The 20,440-nt window shown below is 44.4% G+C and overlaps 2 protein-coding genes across 2 annotated transcripts in view; both read left to right on the forward strand.

Annotated features, from left to right (window-relative positions):
• Positions 1-1,402, forward strand: part of LOC146679587 (uncharacterized) — a 2,758-nt gene extending 1,356 nt beyond the window's left edge. The window contains exon 2 of the mRNA XM_085450241.1: positions 1-1,402. This exon is cut by the window's left edge and continues 261 nt beyond it. Within this exon, the coding sequence (XP_085306367.1) occupies positions 1-10 (10 nt within the window). The 3' untranslated portion in view covers positions 11-1,402.
• The window catches only part of LOC146679586 (protein NLRC3-like), a 27,571-nt gene extending 19,697 nt beyond the window's left edge, over positions 1-7,874 (forward strand). Inside the window, exons 7-8 of the mRNA XM_085450246.1 lie at positions 2,645-2,691; positions 5,806-7,874. Coding sequence (XP_085306372.1) covers positions 2,645-2,691; positions 5,806-6,338 — 580 coding nt within the window. The 3' untranslated portion in view covers positions 6,339-7,874. The remainder of the gene's footprint in view (positions 1-2,644; positions 2,692-5,805) is intronic.
• The last annotated feature ends 12,566 nt before the right edge of the window (positions 7,875-20,440 follow it).

A 20,440-nucleotide genomic window follows, 5' to 3' on the forward strand; every position in this document is an offset into this window, starting at 1 on the left:
CACACATTGATATACACTAAATATTCATTTCATTTCTTTTTTGTGGTGCCCAAATTGATGCACCTGCTTGATTTTGTTTAAACAATTATTGCACACTTTCTGTAAATCCAGTAAACTTCTTTTCACTTCTCAAATATCACTGTGTGAGTCTCCTGTATGATATTTAACTGACATTTTTTATTGTAACAACGATTTATACAGGAAAATAATGTCTATTAACAAGGTTGCCCAAACTTCTGCATCCCACTGTATCAGTATATTTTGTCATTAGTATAATATGAAATAAATTCTACATGTGTCAAGTCGTGTGCCAACATTTGCTGTGTAGTAGAACTGAGACATTAGTCATTATAAACATTTATTTGAAATAATATTAAAAGTCTCAAACAGAAAAACATTAAACATAAATATATAAAATATAAGAATTTACAGAGAGACAGGAATAAAAAGGACCAGCTGCTCTCCAGAGCAGGAACAAGGCTGAGGAGGAAATGCTCCATTGGAGACTGGTGTGGCCTCTTCAGGGACTCCAGGATGGCCAGCTCCACCGCTGATGGACCGTCCTGGGACCCGTCCCTCATCTGCCTCGGAGCCGTCCTCCTCTGTGGGCCTGTAAAACAGCACAAAACACAAAGAAATGAGAAGGCTGCTACTAGATTTTAATTTCAACATTGAAAAAAAAACAAAAACAATAACAGGATATAATCAGATTGGTTGTAGATATTTAGTAAAGGTGATCACAAGGGAATCCCACCGACTAAAAAGGTATCAGTGCTTGCTGTACATATCTGTGGGTGCAGCAGCAGGAGCTCAGGGACTGGGGATGCTCTGCTGCAGAATCAGTTCGTTCTATCAATACAGTATTAAATGTTAACAGGTTGGATATAATAATCGTAGAGTAGACAGTGGTCCCTCATTTATTGCAGGGGTTCTCAGAATAACTAGCCCCTGGTCACAGTTCTCACAATTGATTCTCAAAGTGCAAACCTTTGTAGATTGCAAAACGTAAAAGTATTATTATGCCGCGGTTTGTCTTCATCTGCCCGCCACTTTCGTGCGCCTTTTTCCCTCACGGTGCAGGTGTCTATTTCCGAATGAGGCTCATAGTTATGGGTGTTTTTGTGCTGTTTTTTCTATTGGACGCGATGGTTATCAAAACCAAACGTGATAAATTTGGCAAGCGCAGGAGATTTGTCAATCAGGCTGCAGAATGCAATGCTGTACTGTGCAATAAAAAATCAGCGAAAAAGCAAAGCAGTGACGGATGAACAGCGGGACCACTGTGTGCTGTTTATTAATAAACAATAAAATATATTCCTAAATGACAACATGCATAAAAGCAGAACGGTATTTGTACGTCAGTGGGAAAATAGCGGTGGCTTGCTAGCTTTTGTGCGGCTTCCCCGGGTCAGTGAAAACTTTCAAAAGAGAAATGAATGAACTTACCAGGTTGCCCGATCTCTTCACATATCTTCCTCCAAGCTCGGTCCTTTTTATTCCTGTCTCGGTACTGAAAGCAGCTGGTGTTGTACAGCTCCGAGTTGTTTGCTACGCGTTGATTAGCCTTCCCTCCATTGAAGTATGAAAGGCTTTGGCTGGATCTGCCCCTTTGACCTAGGTAACAGCCACGTCACCAGGCTCCTGATTGGTTGTCGCGGCGCGATTTGACGCTGGAGTTCAGATTTTTCCAACTCGAGCGGTAGACGCGAAACGCGCGTATGCACAAAGTGCAACACAAAAACTCACGCGCGTGGTTTTATTCGCGCGTCAAACGCGCCTGACGCGCTACACTGACGCGCGTTTCACGCGTTTTGGCGTTTTCGCGACGCAAATCTGCTTCCGAATTTTCGCGGGACCCGCAATCGCGCGTCATCGCGCCTTTCCATTGACTTTACATGTAAACCTGACGCTCTATTCGCGTCCATCGCGTTCGGTGTGAACACACCGTAAGACGTCATAATGAACTTGTGCATATTCATGTAAGCTCAATAAAGAGCAGTGTTACGAGGGAGCAGACGAGAGCGACTGAGGTCAAGTGAAGGAACGGCGCTGTCACAGTTCTCTCCCTCATCAATTGTCTGGTTCCAGCGGTGGGTCTGTGCTAGACGACCCATCACCAGCTTTTTCCACTGGTTACCAGTACGTGGTAGAATCCACTTCCAGATCTGGTTGTCTTTAAATCTGTGAATGGATTGGCTCCATCTTATCTCTCTTTAACAAAAGAATCCAAGTGGAGCCCTCAGGTCTGCAGATAAGCAGCTTCTGACCAGAACTAGACGTAAAAACAGAGGTGAGCTTTATCGATGGCTGCAGCCAAACTCTGGAACAGTCGCCCTTCACATCAGGTCGTCACCAACACTGGACATTTTTAAAAGCCGGTTGGAAACACATTTGTACTCTGTAGCTTTCAATCCTGACCAGTCTTTATAGTCATTACTGTGTATGTTTCCTATTTTCTCTCTACTCTGTGCAGCACTTTGGCTCAAGCTGTTTTTAAATGTGCTGATAAATAAATGTAGATTTCTTTGAATAAAACAGTGGAGCCGAGCTTTGAGCTCAGTGTGTAACAGTGTGTGTGTGAGAGCCATGTAATGTCCATGTGTGCATGCTGACTGTGCTGCTCTGACCCCCCTCCTCCTTTCAGGGTGGAGCCTGCTGGAGTCCGATGGTTGAGACCAGGTCTGAGGAAGTGTAAGTGTGTTTTTAATGGGATTCATGAATCAGAATCAGAATCAGAATACTTTATTGATCCCTGGGGGAAATTATTTTTTGTTACAGTGCTCCATTTTAAACCAACATTAAGACAAGACAGACAATACGCTAACTAAGAATAGTACAATATATACATATATATTCATACATACATACATAAGTCACTTATAAATAAATATTTGGAAAAGAAACATGTGTAGTTGTAGCAGCAAACAGTGTGTTAAGTGGATGCGTTGTACAGGGAGATGGCCACAGGCAGGAATGATTTCCTGTGTCGTTCAGTGGTGCTTTTCGGTAATCTCAGTCTCTCACTGAACGAGCTCCTGTGACTGACCAACATGTCATGGAGTGGGTGGGAGGTGTTATCCAACATTGTCTTTATCTTGGACAGCATCCGCCTCTCCGACACCACCTTGAGGGAGTCCAGCTCCATCCCCACAACATTGCTGGCCTTACGGATCAGTTTATTAAGTCTGTTGGCATCTGCGACCCTCAGCCTGCTCCCCCAGCATGCAACAGCATAGAGGATCGCACTGGCCACCACAGACTCATAGAAAATCCTCAGCATTTTCTGGCAGATGTTGAAGGACCTCAGTCGCCTCAAAAAATAGAGACGACTCTGGCCCTTCCTGTAAAGTGCTGTGGTGTTTTTAGCCCAGTCCAGTTTATTGTCAATGTGTACTCCAAGGTATTTATAGTCCTCCACAATGTCAACACTGAGCCCCTGGATTGAAACAGGGGTCAAGTGTTTCCTGGTCTTCCTGAAGTCCACGATCAGTTCCTTGGTCTTTGCCACGTTGAGCTGCAGATGATTCTGCTCACACCACGTGACAAAGGAGTCGACCACAGCCCGGTACTCTGTCTCATCATCCCTGCTGATGCATCCAACCACCGCAGAGTCATCAGAAAACTTCTGAAGATGGCAGGTCTCTGTGCAGTGGCTGAAGTCTGTGGTGTAGAGGGTGAAGAGGAAGGGGGAGAGGACAGTCCCCTGTGGTGCCCCTGTGTTGCTAATCACCTTGTCAGACACACACTGTGGGAGACGTACATATTGTGGTCTTCCTGTCAGGTAATCAACAATCCAGGACACCAGAGAAGCATCCACCTGCATCGCTGCTAACTTATCACCCAGGAGGGTCGGCCTGATGGTGTTGAAAGCACTGGAAAAGTCAAAAAACATGACCCTCACAGTGCTCGCCGGCTGGTCCAGATGGGTGTAGACACGATTGAGCAGGTAGATGATGGCGTCCTCAGTTCCGAGACGAGGCTGATAAGCGAACTGAAGGGGATCCAGATGTGGTCTTACTATGGGTCGCAGCTGGTCCAGGATGAGCCTTTCCAGGGTCTTCATGATGTGGGAGGTCAGTGCCACGGGCCTGTAATCCTGGGGGCCACTGGGACGAGGCGTCTTTGGTACAGGGACGAGGCATGATGTCTTCCACATCACCGGGACCCTCTGCAGACTCAGACTCAGCATAAACAGTTTATGAAAGACTCCACACAGCTGGGGGGCACAGGCCTTGAGGACAAGGGGACTCACTCCGTCTGGTCCAGCAGACTTGCCTGAGTGAAGTCTCCTCATTTGCATCTCAACCTGGTATTGAGTGAAGGTGATGGGTGGGGGAGGGGTGTCAGGACTCTCACAGGAGGCAACATGTGAAGAGAGAGGCTGGCACAGTGGTGTGGCTCTGGATTCCAGGCTGACTGCAGGTGAGGTTGTGGGGGTGGGAGCAGACACTGTGGTGTCGAATCTATTGAAAAACAGATTCAACTCGTCGGCTCTATTCTCACCTCCCTCAGCTCCCCTGCTGTTGGTTGGCCTGAATCCAGTGATGGTCTTCATGCCCCTCCACACCTCTCTCATGCTGTTCTGCTGGAGTTTCCACTCCAGCTTCCTCCTGTAATTGTCCTTAGCCTCTCTGATCTTGTCCTTTAGTAACACCTGGACCTTCCTCACCTCCTCTTTGTTGCCCCCTCTGAAAGCCCTCTTCTTGTTGTTGAGGAGGGCTTTGATGTCCTTAGTCACCCACGGCTTGTTATTTGGGTAACAATGAACAGTCTGAGCTGGAACAATGGAGTCGGTGCAGAAAGTTATGTAGTCTGTGATACACTCAGTAAGCCCATTGATGTCCTCGGCGTGAGGCTCACAGAGTGTTTCCCAGTCGGTCACCTCGAAACAGCCCTGTAGTTCCGCTATTGCCTCCTCTGACCACCTCCTAACAGTCCTGGTGGTCACAGGTTCCCTCCTCACAATTGGCACATAGCGGGGGGTGAGGTGAATCAGGTTATGATCTGACCTACCAAGTGGGGGGAGGGAGGAGGAGCTGTATGCATCCTTGACGTTAGCATACAGTAAGTCTAAAGTTTTCTCTCCCCTGGTGGGACAGTCCACATATTGTTTGAATGTTGGTAGTGTATTGTCCAGTGATACATGGTTGAAGTCACCCGAGATCACAATAAAGGCACTCGGGTGCTGAGTCTGTAGCCGAGCTATGGCAGAGTGGATAGTGTCACATGCAGCTGTGGGGTTAGCAGAGGGGGGAACATAGACAGCCACCAAGATGACGTGAGAGAATTCCCTGGGTAAATAATACGGCCTGAGTCCAACAGCACACAGTTCAGTGTCCGGGCAACAAATCCTTTCTTTGATTGTTATGTTGGCAGGGTTACACCACCGGTTGTTAACTAAAACAGCAAGCCCACCTCCTTTACGCTTACCGCTAGCGATGCTGTCCCTGTCCGCCCGAACAGTGTGGAAGCCTTCCACGGAAGCATTCTCATCGGGAATGACCTGGTGCATCCATGATTCGGTGAAACACATCAGGCTACACTCTCGGTATTCCCTCTGACTCCGTACCAGTGCTGAGAGCTCGTCGATTTTAATTGCCAACGATCGCACATTTCCCATCACGATAGACGGCAGACACGGTTTAAACCTCCTCCTCGCTTCGAGCCTCCGCTGTCTCACCGTCACCTTTTTTCTTCACACATTCAACCATCTTCATCATGTCAGGAGTCATCATCAAAGTGTCAATCAATTAACAGATGATGGATCTATAACTGCAGCTGGATTGTGTTTGTTCTCTCCATCAGATTCCTGTCAACTCACAATCGACACAAACACAGTGAACACAAAGCTCCAACTGTCTGACAACAACAGGAAGGTGACACATGTGGAGGAGGTTCAGTCATATCCTGATCATCCAGACAGATTTGATTACTGGGATCAGCTGCTGTGTAGAAATGGTCTGACTGGTCGCTGTTACTGGGAGGTTGAGTGGAGAGGAAACGTTTTTATATCAGTGAGTTACAGAAGCATCAGAAGGAAAGGACGCAGTTATGACTGTTTGTTTGGAGGAAATGATCAGTCCTGGAGTCTGAGCTGCTCTGATGATGGTCCTCGTTCTGTCTGGCACAATAACAGAGACACATCCATCTCCTCCTCCTCCTCCTCCTCTGTCTCTAACAGAGCAGCAGTGTATGTGGACTGTCCTGCTGGCACTCTGTCCTTCTACAGAGTCTCCTCTGACACTCTGATCCACCTCCACACCTTCAACACCACATTCACTCAAACTCTTTATCCTGGGTTTACAGTCGGTCGTGGTGCCTCAGTGTCCCTGTGCTGAGTGGAGTGTAAAGAGTGTCTCCTGTTACAGAAACACTCTGACTGTTGAACAGATAGTTCAGTCTGTACATGTCTGTCTCTTTCACTCACAAACACGTTTTCAGATTCATGGATTCAATCAGTTGATGTTTGAAACTCTTCTAAATGATTCCTTGTAAACTTCTTCCTCTTCAGTCACAAACAAACAGGAAGTGATGTCACATGTGTTCCTGTCCACACAGCAGAATGAGTCTATTGCTGACAGTGATGTACAAACAGAGTGAGCATTTCTGAGGCCCAAAATAAACTGAGTAGTTCACTGAATGAACAATGGACTGTGAGCTCAGTTCCTTCATCATTAGTATGGATTATATATGTATATGTATTATATTAGTATCATATATATCAGGTGCTGCTGCTTTCAGTCATTGTGCAAATGTGCTGTTTGTAAGCTTGTAAAGCTGCAGTCAGCTGAGACTGAAGAAGTCACCTGATCAGTGAGCAAACGTTTCTGAAAACGTCCAGATGAACAGAATCAACCTTTTGGGATCAGCCAGCAATGCAGCATCATTGTTGTTCAGCTTCAGAGGTTTGCAGGAATGAACTGATGACCAGAAACAGCTGCAAAGTCCAAGAAAATACCAGCTGGAGTTCAGCTGCATTTGAAGAAGTCAAAGAAAAGTAAGGATGGCAAAGGGCGACGTTTTCTTCCAAAGAGCTGCAAACATGGTCGACGCCTCATTAGAAGAATCATCTGGACATTTGTGAGGAACTCTAACCAAGAAAGCAACGTCACACAGATCCAACAGACAGTTTCCATGACTGCAAGTGTTGAGTGGAAAAATGCTACATTGCATTATTGCATCCTCTCACCACAGGAGGCGCTGTTGGCACCACTGATTGCTGATCAGCTGTTCTCTGATGATCTGATTGATACTGTGAATAACGGGACTCACTGAACTCTGTGACACAGTGAAGATTACAGAGTTTAACTTCACCCTTTAAGACTGACCACAGAACCAAGTCCGCCAGAGCTTTTGTTATATTTTTACATGCTGTGGAGCCATTTGTGGGAGCATTTCAAGTTGCTATACATCAATACAACTGTTATAGCCCTAATTTTAATAATATGTGTGCATTAAGTCCATAGTAACTACATAAACTGCAAAAAAAACCTCTGCTCATCCATCTCTGTGTGTATCAGGATACATTTGGTTCATAATACACAGAAAAATCAGAGTTATTACCTGTAATAAATGTGAAAGATTCCTGCAGTGATAACCAGGCAGGACTGAAACACATCCAAGCTGTCACCACGGTAACAGCACCGCCCATCCACAGGTGAGGGGAGGAGCAAAAAGAGGGACTTTGACCATTTTATACTAAAAACACTCAACTAATGTTTCTAATATGAAACAAATAAGCCCACATTAATGTGAGCGTTTATTAAATAATAATAATGATGATTTCCTCCTGATCTCATTTCCACAGCAGAGAAAACTGTGGTGTATATTGAGGTGGAGGGTGTGGTCTGTGGCTCAGGTGTAGAGTGAGGGTGGGGTGTACCACAGCAGCATGCTGGGACTGCTGAGGGTGGAGGAGGGAGTGATGATGACATCAGAGCTGCAGCACAGAGACCAGTGAACACACAGTCTGTTCATCTTTGCATAGATACAATATACAGCACAATATTGAATGACAGACACGCTGTGGGAGCTTCCACAGATACACTGACGTCAGCATCCAGAGTCCTCCTGCTGCTCCCCCCTCAGAGCCCCGTGATCAGCACCAACACATTCAGTTAGATGACAGAGTCCAGCTGCAGCTAGAATCAGCTCCCCTCTGTGAACAACAGCACAGCGTCAGTGTTTCACACTCAGTGAAAGGAGGAAACAGCAGAAGAACACCATGTGTGCTACGTTTCCCAGGACACACTACAAACTGCACAAATACAGAGCAGCACGTGGAAGGACCTGGAGCTGCATTTACAGAGCTGCAGACAGCGTGATGTCCTGTATGGACAGGTGGAAGGAACCAAGTCCTCAGCTGGAACACTCGTGTTTGTCCACAGACAGGAAACACAGCAGGAAACTTCCTCACAGAAGTGCAGCTCATGGATAACACACTTCCTGTCAGTCAGAATGAGGCTGCAGCCAAACACAGAAAGGTGTTTTTGTCCAGATGAGCCCAGAGAAGAAACACGAGTGTTCACAGACATCAGAAGCTCAGAGAGGTGAAACATGAGGTTGGAGTCCTCGTCAGCATCCAGAAGAGCTGCTGTGAAACCCTGAGTACTCATGACAGACTCTGATGGCACAAACACATCATGATTCAAACAGAAAGACAAACATGGAGCTCCTGATCCTCCTGCATGAGAACAAGCTGACATGAGCGCTGTGTCTGAGAGTGTCTCCCTGTCACAGTGACAATAACACAGCTGCTGCTCACAGTCATTAAACTGACCTGAGGTCAGCTGTGCTCCTTACATATGAACCATGTGACCTCACATCAGTGCTGTGGATGACTGTAGTCATAGAAGAGTAGAGCTGTAGCAGGTGGTGTGAGGAGGAGGTGGTGTATTCTAGTTAACGCAGTACTGAAACACTCCAGCAGAGGGCGCTGTTAAGTCCTTATTGTAACACAGTTACTGTGTGCAGTTAGACTTCATACATAATCTGCACTTATTTCCATCAGACATGCTGTCAGTAAATGATTGGTTTCTATTGATTCTACTTCCTGTTGACTCGTTTGATGACAGTGAAACAATCACAGCTGATTGTGTGATGATGTAAACTGTCACTGTTACATTCAGTGTGTGTGACATAATGTTAGTGCAGGCTGATAACAGCCTGGTTCTGTTAGAAACACATGAACGTGTCCATAGATCAGTGTGTGTTTAACATGAGAGCTTCAGCCCTGCTGATGTGTTAAATAAAGACATGCAGGAAAACTGATGAGACTCTGAAATAACTCTTTATATTTATAATGTAACTCTGCATCAAAAGAACAACAAAGGATCCCAGACAGGTTTCTGTGAACAAAGACCATTCTGATGTTTCTGTGTTTCTAACACTTTGACATTATTAGTAAACAGACTGCAGTGAGCAGCATTTATAAAGAGCTTCTATATAAAGATATGACAGCTGTTTGACAAGTTTATCACTCTGTGTTTGGACCTGATCAGTCCAGCTGTTTACTTGAAACATGTTCATTTACCTGTTCTGTTATATTCATGTTCTTGTCTCTGTTGAAAACACATTTTAATGTCCCTCAGATTTTTCTCCCAGATGAATAAATATAAAAATGACACAAACTGACTGCAGCTACTTTTTGTCCTTTCTGTCAAAAACCTTCATGTGACTCATGAGAGACACGTTTCAGCTGTTTGTGACAGATCAGAGGCCAACAAGTCATTTATAACACTTTCCATCATTGTTTAAAGTTCTCAGTGTTTCTGTGTTGCTGCGTATAGGATCTCCCAGCATCATCACTGTGCTGTCCAATCATTGTGTGCGAGGTTACCCTTATAGTGCGATGTGTGTTTGCACAAAGAGAAGCATGTGTGTCAAATATAAATAAGCACAGAACAGAAACAGCTGCTCGTTTCTTCTGTTTAGAGTCAAGTTAGTGTTTTGTGTCTTTGTTTGAGGCCTGATGTCGAGCAGAGGTGTGTGTAACTGCACTGCTCTGTTATATGTGTGAAGTGTGTGCTTCTCTTCAGCATCATCTTTGTCACTGCTGATTCCTTTGTGTCATCATGTGTTGAGAAGAGAGAACAGTTATAACGGAGGAGCAAAAGGAAGCCCTGAAATCTGCATCAACAAGGAAGTGTTGGCTCACCAGTGATCCCAGCAGAGCCACTGGTTTGGCTCCTGTTGTTCTAGATTCAATGATGTTGTTGCTACAGATACATGTCAGCATCTTTATTGAATTTAATATGAAGCAGAAATGGTGTCATTAGGAGAAGAAGAGGAGAACAAGTCCGGCGAGGAGGCAGCAGCTCTTAAAGATGAAACAGCAGCTCAGCCCTGAGCTCAGAGAGCTGCACATGAAAAAGCTCCTCAAGCAGATCCTGTCAGAGGTTTGTCATCAACAGGAGGAACTGTTCACATCATAGGATGAAGATGCTGTCAGCTGGATGAAGAAGGTTATTTAATGCAAACGTTCACACTGAAGTCAAATTGTTGTCGTGTTGAACAGATTCATGTACTGATCGTCTCCAGAATGTTAGAAGAGCTTCAATGAATCATTAGAAACAACTTACAGCTGCACAGCTGTGTCAAACACATCTGTGTGTCATTGTGGGATTGTTGTGTTTCTACATGTGACACACGTTTAAAACATGCACACAATCTGAACACAAACAGGGACTCATGTGTTCCCACAGCCAGATGCTGAGAGCCATTTCCTTGTAGTCCTGTGTCTACATACATGAACCATTAGATGTTATTGGAATGATTGTCAGCTCTGATAGTTTCATGTGTGTTTAGCTGGACGCTGTTTGATCCTCGACATGTTTAAAGGTGTCCAGTCCTGAGACACTGGGGCTGGAAACAGCTGTGATGTCATTGGACTGTCACACAGACAGAAGTGCATGAAGTGAGCAGCCGAGGAGCCGCTGATGTTTTGGATTCAACAGCATTTGAAAGGTCGACACAGACACATTTGCACACAGAAAGCTGAATCTGTCATATGCCACAGTGAACTCACTGTTCAGTGTTTTTCAGGAAGCTTCTTAACTGCCTCTGCTGCCAAACAAGCAGCTGATGTCCTTGAGAAGAAGCTGAAGAAGTCTTCAACAACAAATACAGGAAGTGGACTTTCAAATACTAGATTCACTTTAGACTCACAGAGAAATGACTCAACCAGCTGTGTTTGACTCTATGAAAGGTCAGTGTGTGTCTGCACACAGACTGTTGTGTTGGACTGTTATTCAGTTGTCTGCTGAATGTTTTCAAATGTCTGCATCTCAGCTGTGATGAGGCTGGGGGTCATGGGAGGCCACCGTAGCAGCCTCTTCAACATCATGACATCATCATAAATGCTGCTGGACTGTCTGATGGGCTGACGGTGAAAAAGCCGTCGGGAAGGAAACAGAAGACATTTCAGAGGCTGCAGCAGATTTCTTTGATTCGGGGCCTTTTTCAGCTTTATTGGACAGAGCAGTGAAGATAAGTGACAGCAAAGCAGAGAGAAAGGGGGCGTGGCCCGGGTCAAAGCCAGGCCAGCTGCTCTCCACCTCGTGGTCACCTGCTCATCCTAGTGAGCTCCACCAGCAGCCCTTTCACACACTTTACACTGTCAAACACTGTGTGTGGACCTCAGCTAACAACAGGCTACATTTAAGTCTGGACTACATGCTTTTATATTGTTTTTATTCCATCAGCAGCTCAACATCATGAGCAGCTTTGACATAAAGACATCAAACTCAAGCTGACTTTAAACTACTTTTAATACAGGGGCTCAAAAACAACAACATCTTTATTATATATCAGGACACAAAGTCGTTTCATCTCAAAGGGAAACAGCTTTATTTGGAATAACCAGCACTATCAACTGGTTTGGGATCTCCACCAGTTTCATGTCTTTGCAGCTTCTCCAACAAAGTTCCTGTAAAATCAGCATGTTTGTCTTTATTGGTTTGATAGTGATTGATTATTCAGTCCCAATCTGCTGTCATCTAAAGAACAAAATGATGTTTCTATGAGTCACAAAGCTCCAGATGTTGTCGGCTTCACAAAGAAAACAAAGAACTTAAACACAAAGTGTTTGGAGCCAAAATGTTCCCAAGCTGCTCTTTTTGAAATGGCAGAGGTACAGTGGTGTCTAACAGCACACTGTGGAAGGCAAACATGTTATTGTTGGATGAAACTTCATGAATCCTTTGTAGATTTGAGCTGTTGGAGCCTTTCTTTTCTCTTCAGGTGTACAGATGCTGAGGAGGCAGGTGAAGCAGGTGGAGCTGTTGTGATGCTGGCAGAGGGTGTGTCTTAGTAACTCTGTGAGGCAGAACTGGATCCAACATTGTGGATGTGTTGATGTTGGAGCCATTAAGAGTCTCTGGCCACACTGTAGGATTTCCCTTTGATCCACTGTGGGGGCATTTTGGAGTCTGTCAGTGAAACTCTTCATGTTTGTGTTTGACTCCAGTTTATAGAAACAGAGAAATGTGTCATGCTTTTGTTCGGCCTCCACAAATACACACATTTGTTCATTGGTTGGACTTTTTGGAAGGAGACACATTGAAAACCATGTTAATAAGATCTTGTTGTTTCCTGTGGATCCGACACAGAGAGTGGACTTCAGACAGAAAGCGTGGAAGAGATTTTAGAGGCCGTGTGTGGCAACAGGAAGTTTCTGTGTGTTTGCTGATCTTACATGTGGAAAACAACACGTGATGTTTGTGAAGTTCTACAATGATCATTGTTCTCACAGCATTTTGAGTGGGAACAGTTCAAACTGGGAGTAGTGGGAGTTATTTACTGATTGAAACAAGCTGAATGTTTCTGTGACGATGAAGATCAGCAGCTCAGCTGATCAATGAACTGACATCTATCAGTCGTTTCATGAGATGAAGTCATCAGCAGACATTTGTTCTGACTGTGTGATGAATGTCAGAACGTCAGGGCTCTGCTTTAGTCACTGCTTGATGATCATTGGCTCATTGTTGAATCCAGGGCCCAGTCTGACCTCTGACCTTTGCTGCAGGTCTTCTGTGTTATCTCCACTTTCATGTCTGATCTTCTGCTGTATCGTCCAAAATAAACATCTGGATCATTTCCAACACTTCAGCAGATCTTTAGTTTGGGCAGTGCAGCACAGAATAACACATATTGTACTATACTGCCCACTTCCTGATCTTATTGGATCTGTGTGTGAGGTTGGTGAAGGAAACACATGTTTACTGAGTGAGTCGCTGCCATTAGGAACTAGTTTTTATATCACAGCCTGGAAATCACACAGGACCATTTCTGCAAGTGAAAAGTCGTCATTGGAGGAAAATCATTGTGTAGTTTGTGCGACTGAAGAATTGTCCCAACTACATGTGCTGCTGACCCTTGACCTTTCCTTTAGGTGCACAGAGGAGTCTGTGGGAACATCCAGAACTGAGGCATCTTGTGTACAAACGTGTTCAGACCAGATGTCAAATGATGTCAGATGTCATCCGTGAATGGATGCAACTGTGGATCGTTCCAATAAAATGAGGCAGTTTTGTAAGTACAAGCCCACTACAACCCATCATCAACATTTTAAATTACATTATACATCTTCACTGATATAAAGCACCACTATTTTAACCTGATTCACTTTTTCCACCCTAACAGTTCATTCCTCAAATCAAACAAGATATTTGACCCTAAAAAAATGCATCAACAAATAATTTTGTAATAAAATATTTATTCTTCAACTTTTACAAGTGAAATCAAACAAGTGTGTTTAAGAGTGAAACCAGAGTGGAAGCTGCTCATATAGAGTCCAACCCAGGCTAAAGTAAGCTGAGTAGAGCAGCACCATCAAAGTGTCGGCTCTCTGAACACGGTGCAAGATCGCCATCTGCAGGACAAAACTAGTTTTTCTCGCCCTCCTCGTCAACATCAAGATGATGTCATCGTACAGCAACTGATTCCCTGTCCGTCTGGAACAAAGCATTTACATTAAAAAGACATTTACAGAAAATACAAACACCAACAACACATCTCATCATCACATGATATTTTATTATTTATTATATTATATATTTTTATTGTACCATCAACATCAACAAATACCAGCATATTTTCTTTGAGATTGAGTAGAGTGAACCTTTCCCTTGGTTCACTTCCTGCTCGCAGCATCAGCTGACCTCTGACTTCCTGGTTAAGGTCTCTCAGCGTTGACTGGAATATCAAATCGGACTCACACCATGTTCTTGTAATGTGGTCATGTCTGTCCGCTGTTTGAAGAGCATCTCTGGCCTAAACACAATAGGAAGAACAACAACACGGCTAAAAAAACAACAACACATTTCCATATTAGATGAAGGGCACCGTAACTGGAAATGGTAACATTCATCTGATGCTGCTTTGGATTTATCTTCTGTTTTAGATCAACTTTGATCACTTCGAGCCATCTTAAGTCCGTTTGTTCTAACTTCTCACTAACATCTCGTATGATTTCAGATCCCTGCTGTTCCCCAGCTGCCCTGTAGGTTTGTGCTTTGACCTCCAGAGGGCGACAAATCAGCACAGACAGAGAGCTCCATTCAAACTTTGCTGCCATCAGGAATAATTCTTCAAATATAATCATCAGTGTTTGAGCAGTTATGATATCAGGTACAATCTAGACATGTGTGACAATACTGAACATGTCACATGACACACCTCAAACATCATGTGATCCACTCTCAGTCTGCACTTTCATTCATGACTTCAACAGGTTGAAATGAGCTTTGAAGAAACATTCAGTGGAATAAATCTTTCATGGATTCATGTGAGCAGCAGATGAACTTTACAAAGAATCAGTGGATTTATCTTCTGTTTTAGATCAACTTTGATCACTTCGAGCCATCTTAAGTCCGTTTGTTCTTCTCACTCACTAACGTCTCGTATGATTTCAGATCCCTGCTGTTCCCCAGCTGCCCTGTAGGTGGCCTCAGTGTGTCTCACACCATTTACAGATGATTACAGGTCGTTTACAGTTCAAACAGGTCCAACATAAGAAATATGCAGAAAATATCCTGCTATAACAGTTTGGGTCAAAGTGCAGATGTTCCAGATGTTCTGAGTCTGTCTGTGTTTCATGTTAACATGTAGATGTTGGACCAAAGTGAAGCTTTTTGATGTGACAGCAGGAATGTGAAGTGTAACTCTGAGCTGTAGGAAATGAAACTAAACGGACTTTTTCTCCTTTATTTATAGGAAAGTGTAGGAGAGCAACAGATGAACAAGCGTTACTGTAACAGGAAACATCAGAGGACCTTTATGTTCATCATCATCACTGTTTCCTTGTTCTGTCACAAACACACAACACTTCCTGCTCTCTCTCTGATGGATCTGATTGGCTGTTTCATTCACAGGAGGTCAGGGCGTCACACAAACAGCTTTAACTGCACAACGACACACTTTAAATCATCTGCAGACAAACCTGTGTGTTTGATTTATGAAGAAATAATAAAGACGTGTGTACAGCTGTCCATGAAGCAGCTTCTCACACAAACTCTGACACTTCAGCCACTTTAATTCCTGCAAAGCTGCGTAATAAAGAGCTGTGACTGCTATGAGCTGCTGATGATGACTGCATGAAGCTCTCAGCTGAAGCTTCTTTCATTTATTTTAATGTTAATGTCGCCTTTTTAAGTCTGTGTGAGGATTTTAATGACACACATTAAAGGAGCTTCTTTGATTAGAACAAAATTCATGTTGATTTTCAGCCTGAAATGATAAAAACTTTAATAATTCTGTTTATAATCATCAACCTGGAGACTAATGAAAAGTATAATAGTGAAAGAAAGCCTTTATTATTTGAGTAATGCCTGAATCTGCTCAGAGACGGAGACAACACAGAGGTGTTGATGACAGTTTGACATTAACTGAATTAAAAACAAAGTGCTCTTATTGTGAAAATCTGCCTCCTACTTCTTTAAATCATTTTTATGTATTTTTTAACCTCACAGTGAAACATTGAGGCATTAATCTGACACAGTTTGATCAGCAGCTGTGTTTTCACTGACGTTTCACTTTGATTTGTTCAGACTGAGCAGAGAGGATCGGTTCTCTGTGTGCGCACTGCTGAGAAACACAAGCTCATTTCTGCTGCTTCATGAAAAGTGTTATGGAGGAACAAGAAGTTCAGCCTCTAAACTCTCAGCGTGAGGACTGAGTGAAGAGTTTCAGAGCAGAGAGTTTTGGCTCACAGCTTTTAGCGTCTACACAAAGAGACGATTACGCACTTGATCTGAGAACATCTCCACCTCCTACAAACAAACTCTCCTACGAGCAGCTGTCACAACCACAACAGGCAGAAGACTGGATTTCTTCAGGTCAGATTTCATGCAGTTTGCATAAATTGTGTGTCACAGACTTTGTAGTTCACATTTGTGTGACTCGTTTAAATCTTCTCCTCCTGAAAGTGAAACTCTTACAAACACATCAGGCCACAACCTGCTGCAGGTTAATGATTGATCTGAAGGCAGCTGACCTTTGAGAGGAACTTGTGAGTCTTTTATTGTGTTTAGCACTGCCAAGTGCTGGCCTCTGCTTCCACCATCACATTTACACTGGTAGGTTCAGCACTGCTGCCTGCTTCAGACTGAATCCAGCAGCACAAAGACACAAGTTAATAAAATCAGCATCTATTCCTTTATCACTGCTTTGTTACAGAGGAGAACAACGCTCCAGTAACGCGTAATCCGATTACTTTTTTCAAGTAACGAGTAAAGTAAGGGATTACTATTGCAAAAACAGTAATTAGATTACCGTTACTTTCCCGTAGGAACGCTGCATTACTGCGTTACTAAAACCGTGATTTTTTTGCGAGAATGTCTCATGACAGTGACGTAAGCGAGTGCGACGTTAGTGACAACAGCTGTGTGCAGATCAACAATGGATCACATATCGAGTGCAGAGAGAGTATGAGCGTGCAGCGTTTAAAGCGTGGAAGTACTGACCTTACTTTGAGTTTGATTCCATAAAAAGTGACAAAAACATTAGTGTCCGCTGTGCGTGGGAAGAAAACTTCTTTTTACAGCGAAAAAACCCCTAAACTTCCAACAAGCACCGAGTAGCTACGACGTAATGGGAAACTCACAGAGAAACTCGCGGATTCTTCCACTGACCGCGGCACACCTGCACCAGGGTAAACCTCCGCCTACCCCACTCCTGCTTTACAGGTGAAAATAGAGCAACAGGACCGCTGAGTCTTTGACTTTATTTATTTTCTGCTGTGTTTTACTTGCATCTATTTGAAAGACTGAGTGTAAACACAAAAATATTTTATTTTATGTGCTGGAATGTGCAGAAAATAGGTTTAAATGTTAAACTAATTTCTTCCAGTCAGAATGTTGCAGATAATTAAATGTTTGCTTGATGCATAAAGTTAAAAGATTAAAACCAATAAAACAAGTTTTAAAAAGAGACTTTTCCATTTGATTACATTTTGTATGATGGATTATGCAGAAAAAGTAGAATTGGGCTGAAAGATCTATCGCTTTATCACCTACTCAGGTTGGAAATCGTGTTTTTAAAAAGTAACTAAGTAATTAATTACTTTTGAAAATAAGTAATCAGTAAAGTAACGGGATTACTTTTTTTGGGAAGTAATTAGTTACTGATTACTGTTTTCAAGTAACTTGCCCAACACTGGACAGAGTGTTGGCTTCATCACCGACACACGTCACCACATCAGGAAACAGCTGGTTCAGTGAGTATTTAAGGTTCACTGCAGACAAACTGGAGAAAAACGAATCACATGAAACATTTGTTACTGGTTTCTGACCTCGTCGTAGAGACTCACATACCTGTGTTCTGCTATCAGTGTGATCACATGTGCTGGTACAGTTTGCCAGGTTGACCCATGTAACCTCCACTATCCTGTAGACGTGGAATATGTTTCACATATGGATCGCTTCATTACTCGACTATGACTGTGTGCTTCACAGGTGCTTACTGAAGTGCTGCTTTACACAAAACCAGACAGTAAAAATAAGAACTGCAGGTCCAGACCACAGGTTTATGTGTTGATAATGATGATGTGCAGTCACTCATTGTCACAGGATACTTCCTGCAATGATGCTACGGGTCACGCAGTTCTGCAGAGGTGGAGGAAACAGATGCTTTTCCTAACAGAGACACTTTAATGACTTAAAGAATCTAACTGACACACAAACCTCAGTTTGTCTGACATTCATGAGAGTAAATGCTCCTGAATGTTCTGTTAGTTCACTGGATGTTCACCTGACTTCAAATGTAAAGATCCCTGAGACAAACTCTCACGAGTTCAGCGGCGACACGATCGCACAACCAGCCGCGACGTTAAAGGCCGACGCGCTCACTACCTTTGGTTACAGCTCTCAGCTCACACGACATACACAAAAATAATGACAACACGAGTCCTCTGTAGGACGTCACTGTGGTTTACTGACAATGTTCTCAACAACAGACGCACAACCCTGGTTTGGTCTGGTTATTTGTGTTGTACGGCTTCGTTGGTCTGACGAGCTTTTAGGGATGTCAGCAGAAGGATTTCACGTGCTGAGGTCATATTTATGAATCAACCTGAACAGCTAATAGTTTACCTCTTTATTTTATAACACATATGAACACGTTATAGTAGATTTGTGCAATGTGTGTTTCACGTCTTTATGGGCGTATAGATCTGTAAACAGGCTGATGGGTGTGTGTCTGTTTATTGTAGCGGTGCAGAAATGTTAAAAATGATGATAATAACAACACTTCTCACATCAGGCTACAACACAAACCTCCTGATAGCTGCAAACACCAAAACCCCCAACGACAGGCGCACAAAGGGCGAGCAGGGACCCACCCTGACAGCATGTGAGCCTCCTACTACGACTCACTGTGGAGCAACACAACACCAGGAGACGGAGGATATGAGAGAGGATACAACTGCTGTGGGGGAGCAGCCACACACTCCACAGGAGACGACGGGGTGAGAGATGGTTCGGTGCTCCTAACATCATGTGGACGCACGTCTGCACATAAACAAACCTCACCTAACCCCACCTCCTTTCTCTTTTTGCAGGGTGGGGTGCTCCATCCTTACACACTTTGCACCACGTGGCTCTCCATCTATTCGTTTACCTTCTTGGGTCTCTTCCTCCTCTGTCCCAGCCCATTGAGGCGATCGCTGGGGTCCAGCCTGTAGTGGGAGTGGCTGTCCTCGCTCATCCTGTCCCCGTCCACTCCGGGTTATTCCTCTCTTCTTTCTGTCCTCTGAATCGAGCTGACCTCTCTCCTCTCTGGTCCTCGCTCTCTGAGCCGGCGGAGCATGAGAGAGAGGAGTGGTTGGGGAGAGGGAGGGGAGACGAGCGAGGGAGGGAGGGAGCACAATGGTGTTGCCATGGCAGCAGCTGCCACCAGTGTTTATCTGGAAACGTCGCTGGCAAACCAGAATAGTTGCCACACGTTGCCACACTCGCACACTCGGCAGCCACACGTTTGTGTGCGACCTGCCCGTGGCTTCCTCGTTACAGACACACCGAGAGGAAACGCTCAGACACAAGGCCGAACATGAACGAACACTCGTGTGTGGGAGGAACAGGGCACAGACTCCACGCCGTCGTTAAAGATGGCGTGTGTGCTAAACGGAGCTGTGCGCTGATCGATCAGTCAAGTGAAAAAAACAAAGGAAGCTGTCTGGATGGAGTTTGCTGCTCCCACTAATCAAAGAGATGCATCACAGCTGGAGCTGATTGATGCACGAGCCACCGTTTGCACAATCCCACCGACTCCACGCTTGTGTTTCCTTTCTGCACCATGTTGTTAACACTGACCCCACACGGTGTTCATGAGCTAAAGAAATCAGGATGATTTCACGGACCCACACAGACCCACACAGACACACACAGACCCACACACACACACACACACACACACACACACACACACACACACACACAGACCCACACACACACACACACACACACACACACACACACACACGTCCTGCATGCTAAGAAGTGAGTGAAGGATGCAGAGGTGCTGAGACACTGAGGATGTGGGAGCACAGACACCGTTCAGCCTGTGTTTGTGTATCAGAATGAATCAGGCAGAAAAACATTAAAAGCAAACTGGTTGTCCTAAAGTGAATCAGGCTGCAGTCAAACTTCAGCTGATCTCTCATCAAAGCTCCCAGATCGATTCGTGCTCCAGTTTCACCATTTCAGCAACACTGTGGGAGAACGGGGTCAGCTTCCAGCAGGGGCCACGATTATGCACAGAAGGAAGACGGGACACGGCCGGTCCTTCAACCATCGTATGGATGTAAGAGCCTAACACAGGTAACACAGGTCACAGCAGCAGAGCTGGTAGCAGCTTTGTGCGCTTGTAGAAAACTCAGCGGTACTGCAGAGGTCGTGTACTTTACCAGGGAAACGTATGTATTTTGTGTGTGGTTGAAGATTTCCAG

Source organism: Copadichromis virginalis, unplaced genomic scaffold, assembly GCF_057382275.1.
Source record: "Copadichromis virginalis isolate Kocher_CV1m ecotype Utaka unplaced genomic scaffold, C_Virginalis_male_GT1.1 unmapped_scaffold_1, whole genome shotgun sequence".
NCBI classification, from domain to species: domain Eukaryota; kingdom Metazoa; phylum Chordata; class Actinopteri; order Cichliformes; family Cichlidae; genus Copadichromis; species Copadichromis virginalis.